This window comes from Cajanus cajan, chromosome 8, assembly GCF_000230855.2.
Source record: "Cajanus cajan strain Asha chromosome 8, NIPB_CcT2T_4, whole genome shotgun sequence".
Lineage (NCBI taxonomy): Eukaryota > Viridiplantae > Streptophyta > Magnoliopsida > Fabales > Fabaceae > Cajanus > Cajanus cajan.
In genome coordinates, this window is record NC_138524.1 from 4630356 (window position 1) to 4645911 (window position 15556).

The window sequence follows — 15556 nt, forward strand, 5'->3', positions numbered from 1 at the left end:
TTAAAATAATAATTATTTTTTAATGTTGATGAGTAAGTTTGCTTTGATTAATTCAATATGTGAAATTTATCTATTTGGATTTATGATAATTATGAAACTTAGTTAATGTTAAAATCAAATTGAGATATAAATATGTTGAATTTCGTGTGAAATATGAGTCTTACTAACGTACAAAAAAGAATCTGATATTAAGTTTTTCATTTTCTGATTATGTGTGGATCTCATGTTTCATGTTTCATGCGATTTTCATGTCAAAATTAGTTAGATTCTATAGTTTTATATACGTAATCGCACCAAATGGGTAAAAAATGGTACACCAAATTTGAAAATTGTCATGCATAAAATAAAATAACATTGTCTGAAACTTAGAATTAAAATACTAAAATAAATCTTTTAAATGATAAAAGAGGAAAAACAAATTTTGATGATAAAGACGAAAAAGGAAAAAGTGTATTCTAGACTCTAGTTGTAGCCTGCTATTTATTAGTGCAGTGAATTTTAACTAAAATTAACTGCGGATTTATGTTTGTACTAATTTTAATCGGAAAATATTAGTCAACTGTTGATTCCAGCTCTTGATATAAGAAGAATCTGAAAAGGTTGTATCCCAACAAGAATCTCATCTCAAGGTACAATGATAGGACGCAGAGACAGAGACGGACCCTTGATGAGGAGCAACAGCACTCACTCTCTACGCAAATCCAGAATCATATCTGCAGTCGCAATTGGGGTTCTTATTGGCTGCATTTTCGCTTTCTTGTTCCCCAATGGCTTCTTCGTCTCCGACACTGTTATTAGCCCTAATCGCAATCTTCCTCTCGCGGGATCCAGGACCCAGGTTCCGTTTTCCTCAAAGACTTTGCCTTTTTCTGTTTTCCTTACTGTTTCAGCTTTTGGGTCTCATCACTTGGGTGATTATCGTTGACCGAGAATTCCCAATGTTCTGACCAGCTCTTTCTCTTGTGTTGATGTTGAATTGTTGTGTTTGATATTGCTGATTCTACTGGTTTCGGATCTGTTGGCCCCGTTATTGCCCTGATGAAACAGGGCGAACTTCTTTCCTCGTTTTATAGATTTTTTAACGATTGTGTTGTCACTTTCGCTTGGCATTTGTTGAATATGGATAATAGCAAGGCAAAACTTAGATGCAGTTCCTTAAATACATGATCTTGGCTCAGAATTGTAGATTCATTTTGATGATCTGTATTGTAAAGATTTGTATTGAAAATCAATATAGGTATAGGAGGTGAAACTTCAACTATTCTAATTGGAAAACAATGCTAAAAGCACGAAAGTAACGAGCCAAATTTAGTACTAGTTTTCAACCAGTGGTTCAAATGACCCTTTTTACAAAGATTAGTCGATCTTGAAGAAAAAACTGCTCAGGTCTGGTTGATTTCTGTATCTAGGGAGAAAAAAAAATACTCTCCTGGCTAAGGCTTTGATGTCAAACTGGAATTCTGTTTGTAAGATGATTGGAGATGTGGATGATGTTAAGTTTTTTAAGACTGCTTTAAATTCAATCCGGGCATAGTGCACAAGTCTACCTACTATCTTTTTCCTCGATTTGTTTAGGCAGTATTTTATCTTTGTTTGTTTGGTTTACAAATGGTTTTTCAGGGGTTGCAGGATTAAGTATATGAAAGAAGAGCTCTGTTGCATAACAGCATCATTTTTGTTTTGGATTTTGTTTTAGCAGGAAAATTCAGCTGGATGTGAATCCTCGGATCGTGTCAACATGTTGAAATCAGAGTTTGTGGCGGTATCAGATAAAAATGCTGAGCTGAAAAAACAGGTGAGGGAATTGACTGAAAGGCTTCGGCTTGCAGAGCAAGGGAAAGACCAGGCTCAAAAGCAATTCCTTACATTAGGTAAACAGTATAAAGCTGGACCTTTTGGTACTGTAAAGGGATTAAGAACCAACCCTACTGTCGTTCCTGATGAATCTGTGAATCCAAGATTGGCAAAGATATTAGAGAAAGTTGCAATTAAACGAGAGATTATAGTTGCTCTTGCAAACACCAATGTGAAGGAGATGCTGGAGCTCTGGTTTACCAATATCAAGAGAGTTGGCATAACCAATTATCTGGTTGTTGCTTTAGACGATGAGATTGCAAAGTATTGTGAATCAAATCAAGTTCCAGCGTATAAAAGAGATCAACATGATGGTGTTGATGTCATTGGAAGAACAGGGGGCAACCATGCTGTCTCTGGTCTTAAATTTCGTATTCTAAGAGAATTTTTGCAGTTGGGATACAGTGTTCTTCTATCAGATGTTGACATTGTATATTTGCAGAATCCTTTCGATCATCTATACCGGGATTCAGACGTGGAGTCCATGAGCGATGGTCATAATAACATGACAGCTTATGGCTTTAATGATGTCTTCGATGAACCTGCGATGGGTTGGGCTCGATATGCTCATACCATGAGGATATGGGTTTTCAACTCTGGTTTCTTCTATATCAGACCAACAATCCCTTCAATTGAGCTTTTGGATCGTGTGGCAACACGGCTTTCAAAGGAGAACGCGTGGGACCAGGCTGTTTTCAACGAGGAACTATTCTACCCCTCACATCCTGGTTATGATGGGCTTCATGCTGCCAGAAGAACTATGGATATGTATCTCTTCATGAACAGCAAGGTTCTGTTCAAGACAGTGAGGAATGATGCTAACCTGAGCAAATTGAAGCCAGTAATTATTCATGTGAATTACCACCCTGAAAAGCTTCCCCGAATGAAAGCAATTGTTGAATACTACATTAATGGGAAGCAGGATGCTCTCAAACCTTTCCCTGATGGCTCAGAATGGTAACCTTGCTTCTGCAGCCGATGCTATATTCTCTTGCTGTCTCAATTGTTCAGAACAGTTTTACAGTAGATTTTGTTAGTTACAAAGCATATGTGTAGGTCTAAAATGACAGCATTTTATGAGCACATTGAGTTATGCTTTTTGCCCCATTCTGAGATGGTTCAGTTTTTCCTTCTTTTATTCGTTTTTGGTGCTTGCTCTTGGTGGGGCAGACAGCGATTTCTTCTGTAACATTTGTTGTATGCTAATTTGAGGTTTTTGTTGTTTTTATCTTTACCGACCCCATTATACACATTGGAAAACATATACATATATTTAGGCCTTGGAGACCTGTGTTATGTTAGGGATATGAAAAACCCTCCGGTTAGGTTCTTCTTCTACCAGTACCTGACAAATGATATGAGTGGACTTAACAGAGATTTTGAATTTTGTTAATTGGAACCTCAAATTCTCAATCCTGTACCAAAGTGATACTGGAATAGGGCAGGGAATGATCAAACCTAAACTGAAAGGAAGAACTAATCGTGTACTGAAATATTTATGAATTTTTTGAGTTTAGCTTATTAAAAGTTTGTTTAAATTTGTTTATTTAACCAAACAAACAAGTCTAAACTTATAAAAAGATTCAATTATTTAAATGATTCAAGTTGAAGTTTTATAGGGATTTTTCTATGCATTATCATGTTATAGGTCTTGTTATAAGTCTTTTGACTTTATCGATTATTAATTTTTGTCGAGAAACTTAGTTGATAGTTGTTAGTAAAGTTTTTCTTCTTTAATCACATTTTCTTATATTCACAAGACTTGAATTTAGACTTTGTTTTAGGGATCTGAATTCAATTTTACTTGGACAAGCATAATGTTGGTTAAAATGTCGCAGGTTTAGTTTAAATTTTAGCATTTTTTTTTAATTTTTATGTTCAAGAAAAACTTTAGGTTTTGCATCAATAACTTGCAAATAAGTCATATATATATATATATATATATATATATATATATATATATATCGATTAGATAACTGTAATTTTAGTTGGTATATTTTTCATAATTTTGAAAATTGGACCAAACCGTTTAGTTGGATCTGTTTGATTGGAAATCGATCTTAAACCAACTCGGTTAGCTTAAAGAACTGTTTTACATCAAACATGTAGAACTAGTAAAATTGGTCAAACCTGTATGAATCAGTTTAATTAATTTTTAAAATTTAATTTAAAATATTTTTAAATAAAATAGTATTTAATAAGAAATTATAAATTAGACTAAATTATTTTTAATACTTATTTCATAAATATAATTTAATCATTTATGTTAATTTATAATTTTTAATATCTTTATTTTTTTATAGTTTGTATTATATTAATCTGATAATTTTTTATTCTAGATGTAAACTTATTATTAATAGACATTATTATATTTTATTATAACTTAAACTTATATATTATATTATATATTTTAAAATTTTACGTATATATAAATGTTAAGAATTTATAAATAACGTTTTATTTTAATTTGTAGTGTTATAAAATTGTAAAATTTTATTTATTTAATATGAATTTTGTATTAGTAATAATTATTATAATTGACATCACTATCGACACATTATCGCTATAATCACTACTACTGACATTACTGTTGCAACCACCACTACTTTTGTTGCCACCACCATCATCAATGCAACAATAGTGGCAGTTGTACCATCTCTGTCATTGTTATTGATACCAACATTGTCGTTACACCATTGTCATCATTGCTATCATTGCCACCATTGCCTTAAGTGGTGGTAGCAATAGCAATGATGAGGATGATGGTGATAGTAGTGGTGCTAAGGAGAGGTGATGATGTTGAAACGTTAGTGATAGCGACAACAATGATGAAGACAATGATAATAATATTGATAATAACAATAATTGTAGTGGAAACAACTATGACAACGACAATAGTAGTGACAACAATAGCAAGGATAGTGGTAGTGTTGGCAATTGTGTCAGTGGTAATGGTAATGGTAATGAAGACAATCAGTGATGATTGTAGTGACAATGAAAGTTATGATGACAATTATATAATGATGACAGAACATGGTAATTTCGTTTGTTGCATTTTAATATGAATTATCTATTTTAAACTAATAGTTATTATCAATAGTTCACACTTCTTATATTAAGAAGTTTCTTACTTGAAACATCCTCTCTCTCTCTCTTTCTCTTTTTCTTTCTCTCTCTCTCTCTCTCTCTCTCTCTATATATATATATATATATATATACACACACACACATACATAGGGATGACTCAAGGTAAGAACACTTGTTAATATGAGAACACGAGTAAATTAATAACAATCTTTAGATTAAAAGAAGTTACTTTGTACTGTCCTCATCGTATTTTTCTCTATTATTGTTGTCATCATCCTCGTTATTGAAACCGTCACCACCACCACTTCCATTGCACTACTGCTATATTATCACTATTGTTGTCTTCATCGCTATTGTCGTTGTCGCTTCTACCATTATCGCCACCACAACCACCACCATGATTGCCACCATCATTATCATCGTTACCACCAACACCATCGTCATTATTGCCACTACCACTAGTGTTGTTGTCACCATTGCCGATGGCAATAGTGATAGTGGCAACAGTGGTGCGATAGTAATGATAGTAGTATGGACAACGATAATGATAACGATAGTAGTAGTGGCGATAGTTATGTGACAAAGGTGTGATGGAAGAGAAGGTAATTAAGTTAACAACAATAATAAATATGAAAAAAAATTACAATGGTAATAATACGTGATAATTTTATATATAATTTTTTAATCTAAATTATTTATTGTTGTTATTATTAGCAAATATTCTCACTAGAGTCGCTTCCTCTCTCTCTCTTTCTCTTTCTCTCTCTCTCTCTCCCTCTCTCTCTCTCTCTCTCTCTCTATATATATATATATATATATATATATATATAAGGAGAGATTCATTTACTCTAAGAGTAAGTCTATCTAGACTTATTTCGTTCAATAATAACTCATGTTCTACATCAAATTTCAACAATCAAACAGTTGAATTAAAAAATTTTAATGCATAAATCAAGTCTGCAACTTTTTAGAAAATTTGAAAATCATTTAATACTTCATTTCATTAATTAAAATTGACAGATAATCATAAAATCATTTTATACATTGATTTGAATTAATGAAACAAACTATTAAATGATTTTAAATTTTTTTAAAAATTTGCAGATTTAATCTATGCATTAAGAACTTTAAATTCAATAGTTGGATCGTTAAAATTTGATGTATAATATAAATTATTGAATGGAGTAAACGAATCTCTCCCTATATATATATATATTATTGTTTTGTTCAATGTCAATTTTCAAAAGTTGTTGAAGACCTAAGTCTAAGTTTTGATATGTTTTAAATGAATGATTTTTCTTCAAAATAATTTATCATTAAAGATTTCATTGTCAAACGCAATTCATATAAAAAAAATTATATTGTTTAATAATAATTTTTTCTCCTTGTAATATGACATTTTTTATTTTGGTCACCGACATTAATTTGCCTTTATTAAGTGATGACTTGCCTTGCAAAAATGCATCTATGCATGTTAATTACGATTACATGTCAATATCGTATTATTGTTTGTTTTTTTTAGGGGATCATATTATTGTTAAAGACATTAAAAAATTATAATGACCATTTTGAAAAAGAAAAATATTTTAAAAAGATTATATATATATATATATATATATATATTATAAAGATAAAAAATAATTAAGTCTAATAATTAAGAACAATAGTAATTATTGAAGTTAATTGATAAAACTCATGTAAATTGGTATATAATGTGTAAACAAACTCATTGGTAATGTGTTTGACTATACGTATTTGAAATTGATCTTGGATTGATGTGATCATATAGAATTGATTTAAAGTGAATGTGAGTGAACATCTCCAAATAAATCTTCTTCAGTGTGTACCTATTGTAGCAAAAGAAAAATGTACAATCTGTAGTGGTGGATAGTGAAAAGAAAAAAAATTTCTTTGAATTTGTGCTAATGGCAGTGAATGACAAGGTACTTTTTAGTGAGATTAGGTCTTCGTGAGAAATCTAGGAGACTTTATAAAGAATGTTTGAGTTAGTGACAAATGACAATAGTAAATATGATTTTTTTTTTTCCACAATGGTTTTTCCAAGCAAGATGCGAGAAGGGACGAGAGTGTCTCAACGTCAACACAAACAAGATGAAGAAATTTTTTTAACAATTTTTAGCCATGAGAATTAATATGGTTAATTGTGATTACTGATTAAAGGAAAAAATCTTCTTACTGGGAATTTGTAAAAATGCTGTGGAAAAATAAAGCAGAAAAGGGGAAGAGGAAAGCAAAATAAGCACATACAACAAGTTTCACAAAACTTCATAACAAAGTTTCAATGTCAACCCAACAAACTAGGTGGCATGATTAAAATATTATGTCAATATTTTGAAAGCTACCAGATGAAAACATTATAATGCCCCTGCCATATTCATACTTTGGGGGTTCTATAAGCAAAATCATGTCTATGTTGTAATGTGAAAATGATAGATCCTAAAAAGTTGTAATTTGAATCCTTAATTGTTGTTTCCGCTTCCAACTGAGTCGGTAAGTTGTTCATCGACCATAAGACTCACTATTGTTTCTTGACCATACTTCTCAATGAGCTCTTCCTGTTCCCAAAACAAACCAAATCAGATGCTGAAGTTAGTACTTGCAACTTAGTTGAAAAAATAAAACACAGCAAAGCAAGGGAAGATAAAACTTGTTCTATGTTTTACACAAAATTTGCTAATAGTAGAGAAAGGAAATCCAAAGGTATGCCACGTGTCTCAATTTAGATAAAATTTGTTCTATGTTTTAGTTCTCATATATAATAAGTTGGATTTACTCAAATTGCTTTAAAGATAGAACGTAACATGAGGACCATTCAATTTTTTTCTTTTATGGGAATTTAAGTACTTAAGCCACTGAACTATTAACCTATAGTAACAGGTAAATATATAACTGAACAAATAGAGCTTTAAATGGCATACCAGTATGGAATTGTTTTCTTCTTTGAGCTTCACACACTTATCAGAAAGATCCACAAGTTGTTTCCTGAGTAGAGAGTTTTCGGCATTAAGATTGTCCACAGAATCAATTAGCCTTTCACGTTCTTTCTGCCAAGGTGAAACACACAAAAAATGGAAAACATTATAAGAGAAATCAACTTTTAAGGAAATGATAGAGGTGTCAAGAAGTTTTATTTTGTTTTCAGGAGGAACCTATCATGAGTGGTGTGACAAAAATGAGAGTGAAGCACAAGGAAAAATGGTCATTTCTCCACTGGTTTGTCACATATGATAGAAATTTTCATTGCTCTAGTTAAAAAGTTCAAGTATGCACAATTAGAATGATAAATGAAGGCAACTGAAGAAAATAAATGTTTTCTTTTTTATTAACGTATGATCTAGAATATATCAAAATAGGAGTATTATGTTTTAGGAATCTATTATGAAAAATAGGAGTATTATGTTTTTTTGTTAAAAAAGTAAAATAAATAACTACACTTTTTAGGAATCTATTATTAATTTTTTTTATGTACTATTATGCCACATTAGCCATTTTCGACCATCATTTTCATACAATTCCTATTTTTTCATCTCCCTAAAATGAAACAATCTTTTTAGTTTCTTTCAATAGAAATATTATTATACAGCTTAATTAATGTGTCAATTTCACGTTCTTCACTCTCAACTCTTTTGTTAAGTTGTTGCGTGAGCATGGTAGTGGTTTCATAAGAGAGGGATGGATATAAGAAAGTTCTCAAAAGCCAATTGTCGACAACTTCATAATCAATTCCAATGTATTTCTATTTTAGTATTTTGTGTTTTATTCATATTAGTATCTATATTAAAGTTTAAATTTATAAATTGAAACATCTATATATATATATATATATATATATATATAGAAAGGTTCAAACAACACCGGTGTAACTTTTACTAAGTGTTACACCGCTCAATAACTTTATATTAAACGTGAATTTTGAAAATTTAACCGTTAGATTGAAAGTTCATATCTCTTAGATCATATATATCAAATTTTACATTAATCTAAGATGATTTGATACTTCATTCTTATAAAACAAAATTAACGTAATATATACATTTCAAAATATACTAAAATATGAACACTTTGATTACCTTCAAGTTGTTGTTCAATTTTAACAAAATTTGACATATATGATCTAAGAGATATGAACTTTCAATCTAACGGTTGGATTTTCAAAATTTACATTTAATATAAAGTTATTGAGCGGTGTAACACTTAGTAAAAGTTACACCGGTGTCGTTTGAACTCTCCTCATATATATATATATATATATATATATATATATATATATATATATATATATATATATATTTTTTTTTTTTTTTTTCTATGATTCAACAGCTACATCTCTTATTACTTAATGCAATATGGTGGAACTATGTAATGTGAAAATTCATGTCAGAAAAGTCAAGTACTTTTATCATTGTCACCTCATGTACTTTTTGTAAGTCTTGATATCTTTATTTTATTTATAACCAATTTAGAAGTTTGAGACACCTACTAAATGTGTTGGTATATATCTAGTATATGATAAATATGCATTGCATACCTCTATCTTCGTCCTTGATCTCTTACATGGTTTGTTCTTTTCATTCCTCTTCATTTGTTCTGTTTCATTTCTTTCCTGTCAAAAGTAAATACAGCTCAGTATAAAATAGTAGACATGACTAAGAGCAGTCATAATATGACACTTATTTTCTCAAGAGTATTTATCAAAAAAATAAAATAAAATTCAACGTAGTATAGATCTTTATTCGATGTACTTAAAAGAATAATTATAATGGTGGTAGCATTTCAAGCAAAATGGCCTTAAGTGACAAGGAATGAGGTTTGGGAGAAACGATGTCAAAGAAAAATTGAACACAATATCCAAGATCACTTGCAATGCAAACATGAAATCATAATAGGAGAATTAACAATGCTTAAATAAACCAGACCATATAGATGGTGTAGCTATAAGGGTATTTAAATAATTTAAAAAGATGGAAGAGATCAATGAGGTGAATTTCAACAAAGTATCTTTGGACTATCATAAGCATGTAATTGTAGACCATTGTAGTTAAATATCATAAGTAGATTCTCTTTTTCGATTTATTGTAGTTCAATTGGCGAATATATATTTTATTCCAAGGTAATACAATAAATGGTCTATGTGAAAGATTTTTCTTCTTGGGAGAATATAAAATGAAAATAGATTTAAGGAATTTATAAGATATATATGTCACACAAAAAATATGATATAACACCAAAAAAAAACGTTTAGTACCTCATTTTCAAGTTGAGGACTGGTGCAAGATGCATTGGGATCTTTACTCAAGTTCTGTTTCAGCGTAGTTGGATTTGCTTCAAAATGATCCGAAGCAATATTTCTATTCTCATGAACAACATTGCAATCTTCGATACTAGTCACATTTTGTGCACCTCCCCCTGGTCAAATCTCATAGATCTTAAAACATGAATTTTCGTCTTTTATATATCAGATTACATATTGATGAAATTCAAACATACCATTTTTAGGTATCAAATTGGGTTGCTGCTTCATAGTTGATGGTAAATCGTCCAGCTGAAAGGACTAAATTAATATTGTAAGTATTCTTAACTATACAGCTGAAAACACTAGCATGTTTTAGTGTCTTATTAAAGTACCGGTGTTTAAGATCTCTGAATATAAATGGTGACAAAAATGACATTACATTGCAAAATATGGTTATCAAATCAAGATTCAAATCGTGAATCAACAATCTAATTTTGAATGGTGAATTATTATTTGTATCGAATCATAAGATTCAGTGACCATGAAAAATAACTTCAGTATATATTATGTGATAAATATCCATTATATACCTTTAATTTTATCCATGTTCCCTTGGATGAATTCTCCTTTGCTTGCCTTTTTCTATGCTCTTCCCTTGCATCAATTGCCTGTCCAAGTAAATGCAACTCAGCAAGAAATAATGGACATCACTAAGAATTAAACGATAACATAGCATTTACTTTCCGAAAAGTATTTAACAAATAAATTAATTTTCACTGTAATACACATCTCCATAGGTTGTAGATAGAACAATAATGGTGGTAGCCTTTCATGCAAAATGACATTTAATGACCCCACATAAGCACCACACAAGGGTGATGTGATCATATAGATTTGATTATACTTAAATAAACAAGACCATTTAGATGGTATAGCTAAAAGGGTATTTAACAAATTTAAAGATGGAAGAAATAAATGAGGTGAATCTCAACAATGTATCTTTGGACCATCATAAGCATACAATTGTAAATCAGTGATAGTTTAATATCATAACTAAATTCTCCTTTGTGATTCAGTACAGTTAAATTGGTAAGTGTGAAATTCCTTCTAAGGTAATATTATAAAGGTTTTGTCTATTATATGCAAACATTAAATATCCACTTTTAGCAGTTTTTTGATTAAGAGATTTTGCAAGGACAAAACTTAGTACAGTTTCTTAGGTTTATTTGGTACTGTTCTCCATTTTTTCACTCATATTTAATCTCTCTTCCCACTAAAAAGTTACTTTTCCTTAATATAAAACTATTTAATCTCTTTTTCCTCTATAAAACTCTTCCCCTTTTCTAAAGTACTTTTTTAACTACTTCCTTATGCTTCTGTTACGGTTGCTTGATGTATTTCAACATGATCATTAGACGTTGGAAGCAAACTCTTATTCACAAGCACAAGCAAAGTACCCTTAGATATACATATATGCTCAGCATATTAATGCACTAAGAATTTTGAAGTACAGTTAGTTGGTCTATTAAATAGATTTTCCCTTTATCTTAGGCATTCTTTTATCTTTATAGAAAGTTAACCAAAATGCTAATCAAATACAATATATGGTATAACACCCATAAAAATTTAGTACCTCTTTTTCATGTTTAGAAATAATGCCAAATTCATCGGTGTTTCTACCCAAATTTTGATTCAGCTCAGTTGGATTTGCTTCAATGCGACCTACTCCGGTATTTTTATTCTCATGAACAACATTGAATTTTCCATTACCAATCACATCCTGTGCACCTCTCCCTGATCAAGTCTCATGGATCATAAAACATGAATTTTCATCTTTTATATACCAAATCACAAATTAATTAACTTCAGACGTACCATTTCCAAGCATCATATTGGATTGTTGCTGCTTGGTTGAAGAGAAATTCTGCCACCGAAAACCAAAGATTATAAGCATTTTTTAAATCTGAACTATACATATACAGCTTGAAACATTAGCATTTTTAGTGCCTTATTAAATTATCAGTTTTCAAGAGTTCTAAATATAAATGTTGAGAAAAAAAAGATATTACATTACAAAGATGTATACGCACCTTAGATGAAGATTTTGTAGATCCACCAGCATTGTTAACATCATGGCCTACAACAGTTGTGTTCTCACTGTACACAGAATTTTCAAATTACGTTTGGAAAAGATGTGATGGAAATTTTCACCAGAAGAACAAACGTAACCTACCTCCTTGTTAGTTTTTCCCTAGTGTTTCCTAGGATTGAAGGTCTTTTCCAATTCTCTCTTGACCCCCCGTTTATAGGTTGGGACCTATTGGTTCTTAGGATTGAAGGTCTTTTCCAACTTTCTCTTGATCCCCAAGTTATAGGTTGCAAGCTCTCATTAAATGTGTTCAGAAAATTCATGTTTGTTGCAGCAGAAGTCCTTTGTATGTTATCCGCAGAAGCTAATAGAGCACTTGGACCAACCTGCAAAAGTGGTTGTATCATATGCATTGGTGAAAATACAAACACATAACAAATGCAAATTCCACAAAATCTGAAGCATATGGCAGCTTCAATTTAATAGAAATCATGGAAGAAAAAATGAAGAAAATAATAACCATATCAAATGACTGAGGAATTAGACTTGGTCCAGTTGTCATAGGAAAATTGGAGAATGGCCTCCTATGATACAGAGAACCATATTGAATTGGCGTATTCCATGTCTTGATCAAACAATAAATAACATGAAATTAAGGCACAATGGCTCATGAATAGTTCCTTCATCATAATCAAAGTACGTTATCAAATATAATATGCATGAATGTGTAACCACTACCTGATTTGACAACCAGGAGGAATGAAAATGAGAACCGGATGGATTTAGACTGGAAGTTGGAGTAGAGTCAAAATGATAAGTCTGGTTACAAGTGATACAGAGTGTTAATTTATTATCCTATAAGCTTAAAAATCTATTTATATACAAGTTTAGAAGAGCTTCGAGAATTTTTCTATAGAAAAAACTCTCTAATTTTGGTTCAGAAGTTTTGAAAAGCTTTTTTAAACCAGTATCTAAACAAATTCTTAGTATACAATGTCTCTAAAAAGAAAAGAGAAAAAATAAATAAATAAACAGACCTGCATATAAGTAGACCGTGGAGGTGGCAAGGGTCTACTCAGGTTCTGTGTTCTCTGTTGGAAAAAGAAAATTTGGTGAATACAAGGGAATATTTATCAGGTCTAAGTAGATCCCAAATACAGAAATTTAGTTGAGATGGAATATACATGTTTGTTTGCATTTAAATGCAATCCATACTGTCTAGTGTTGGCAACTCTCTTGGAATTTTCTGATTCCATAGCTCAAAATATACTTAAAAACCTGTCTTAATGAATAAAATGCATTTAGATCAAATACTCTATGAATGAGAGATGAATAGCTGAAATAAACAAAATCCAGGGGAAAAAGTGAACATTTATTTGAGACTATGGTTTGCTTCTACGACAGAAAAATGCATATATTATTTGAGCACAACATCATTGATTTTCCTTGCATTTCTTTCTCCTGAGAAAAGTTTTAGGATTTAGAAGACTAAAGTTACATGTGGGGTTCATCAATCACATGACCAAATCCACCTACATTGAGACTCCTTGTCAGTGGTAGATTGACTTTGATAGATCCAATCTCTAAAATAAAAAAGAGTAAATAGACGTGATCAAAAATTAAAAGTGACAAACTTGTGGTTAATGATCCAAACTTTTGTCTTTTTCTACCTCAAACGTGTGTGTGTTTAATTATTCTTAAGACTTAAGAACCTTTAATTTCAAAGTGAACCTTGTAAACACAAAGCCAAGCTTCTCAAAAGACAATCCCTGTAAATCCCACACATCCTATTGATCAACAAGACACAAGCATTTAAGAAGAAAAGGAAAAGATCTTTCAACATCCTATGCCAACACCATCAGAAGTTAGGCCACAAGAATGAATTTTATGCCATCACAAATTTCACACACGCAAAAAAAATCTCATTCAATCTGTTTTGAGTAAGGTTTTTCTTTGGTCCATCACTCCATCTGCTATGAGAAAGTTAAAACACAAGAGAACAAAAAAACTATCATCCAAAAAAGATATCATAAATAAAATAATATTGAGAGCATAAAATACATAAAAGCCCTGTTCAGGTGGTTTGTCTTAGACTAATATGAATGAACATGTCATGTCTGCATAATAAAAATCAGAAAGAAAGAGGAGGAAAAACCTGAGTGTGGCGCCAAAACAAAGTGCATATGAAAGCGAAATTTTTGTCAATTGAATATGCATGTATGTTCTTATATACAAATATTATAATATATAATAATTTAATTTAATATTACATATATAACAAGATGAAAAAGGAATAGCATCTATCACTTAGCATGTCTGTGCCATAACAATCATACTTTCCTATGTTTGCAAAGAATTATATGCATGTCCAATTTTGGTTTTCACTTAAGAGGCCATTCATATATAAGGAAAAAAATTACTTCCCAAAATTCATACTTGCATTATATATCTGTTTGTGTTGTGTACCAGATTTGCACTAATATAAACTTTTATTTTCAGAATATAAAAGATCATGGGATTTCCTCATTGTAATTTTTTTTTTCAATTATACATGAAGGATGTTAAATATCACGAAAGTGAAAATAAAAGGGAATGATTATCACCATAATACTTTACGAGAATAATTTTACAGCTTTTAAAATTCAAATTAATGCTTAATGTACAATAAAAAAAATCATCATAATAAATTAATAACGTTTTTTTTAAATAGTATGATGAAATAAACATTAAATGCAGTTTTGGTCAAAAAAACATTAAATGAAGTTTTGGTTAAAAGAGAAAACATTAATGCTAGGCATTAAGTATTTATCTCACATCAATTAATATTATTCACAGCTATTAAAAATGAAATTTATCTTTTTTTTTAGTACTTATTCAAATATTTATTGAGCATTTAAAATAATATATTATCCTAATAATGCATTTTATAATATAATTTTAATTCAATGAAATTGCGCTCAAATGTCCTTAGAACATTGGTTAAGAATTTATGGAAAATGATATTGAAAGTGATTGGTAAGATTAATTGATAAATTAGTTAATTAATATAAAATGATGTTTTTATTTATTTAATAAGAATAGTGAAACTAACATATTGACAAAAGGGTTTCAAATTTTAAAAGGTAAAAAAAAAATTGATCTCAAATAAATTAATGATGATAAAAAAAAATTAAGAGCTTATATATTATAAATTACTTCAATTAATTTATGGAAATAAGTTATAAATTCATCAAATAAACTAATGTGTCATACAAATTTATTTTAAAAATAGT

The 15556-nt window shown here is 30.3% G+C and overlaps 2 protein-coding genes across 4 annotated transcripts; one reads left to right on the plus strand and one right to left on the minus strand.

Moving 5' to 3' along the window:
* The first annotated feature begins 508 nt into the window (after positions 1–508).
* On the plus strand, positions 509–3082 carry LOC109801553 (arabinosyltransferase RRA3). Its single transcript, XM_020362652.3, has 2 exons — positions 509–838; positions 1700–3082. Exons 1-2 carry the CDS (start codon positions 635–637, stop codon positions 2813–2815), a joined length of 1320 nt encoding a protein of 439 aa, XP_020218241.2. The 5' UTR covers positions 509–634; the 3' UTR covers positions 2816–3082.
* A 3994-nt stretch (positions 3083–7076) lies between these two features.
* On the minus strand, positions 7077–14784 carry LOC109801299 (uncharacterized). 3 transcript variants are annotated; one of them, XM_020362335.3, is made up of 14 exons: positions 13469–14784; positions 13322–13375; positions 13023–13103; positions 12805–12909; positions 12429–12670; positions 12286–12352; positions 12071–12119; positions 11829–11989; positions 10786–10863; positions 10450–10504; positions 10208–10368; positions 9491–9565; positions 7881–8006; positions 7077–7517 (listed from the first exon to the last, which is right to left on the minus strand). In XM_020362335.3, the coding sequence occupies exons 1-14, from the start codon at positions 13538–13540 to the stop codon at positions 7422–7424; spliced, it is 1422 nt and encodes a 473-aa protein (XP_020217924.1). In that variant the 5' UTR covers positions 13541–14784; the 3' UTR covers positions 7077–7421. The 3 variants fall into 3 exon arrangements, with proteins under 3 accessions (XP_020217924.1, XP_020217920.1, XP_020217925.1); XM_020362331.3 differs by having other exon boundaries at positions 7078–7517; positions 10450–10513; positions 13469–14783; XM_020362336.3 differs by lacking the exon at positions 12805–12909 and having other exon boundaries at positions 7081–7517; positions 10450–10513; positions 13469–14777.
* Positions 14785–15556: the final 772 nt, after the last annotated feature.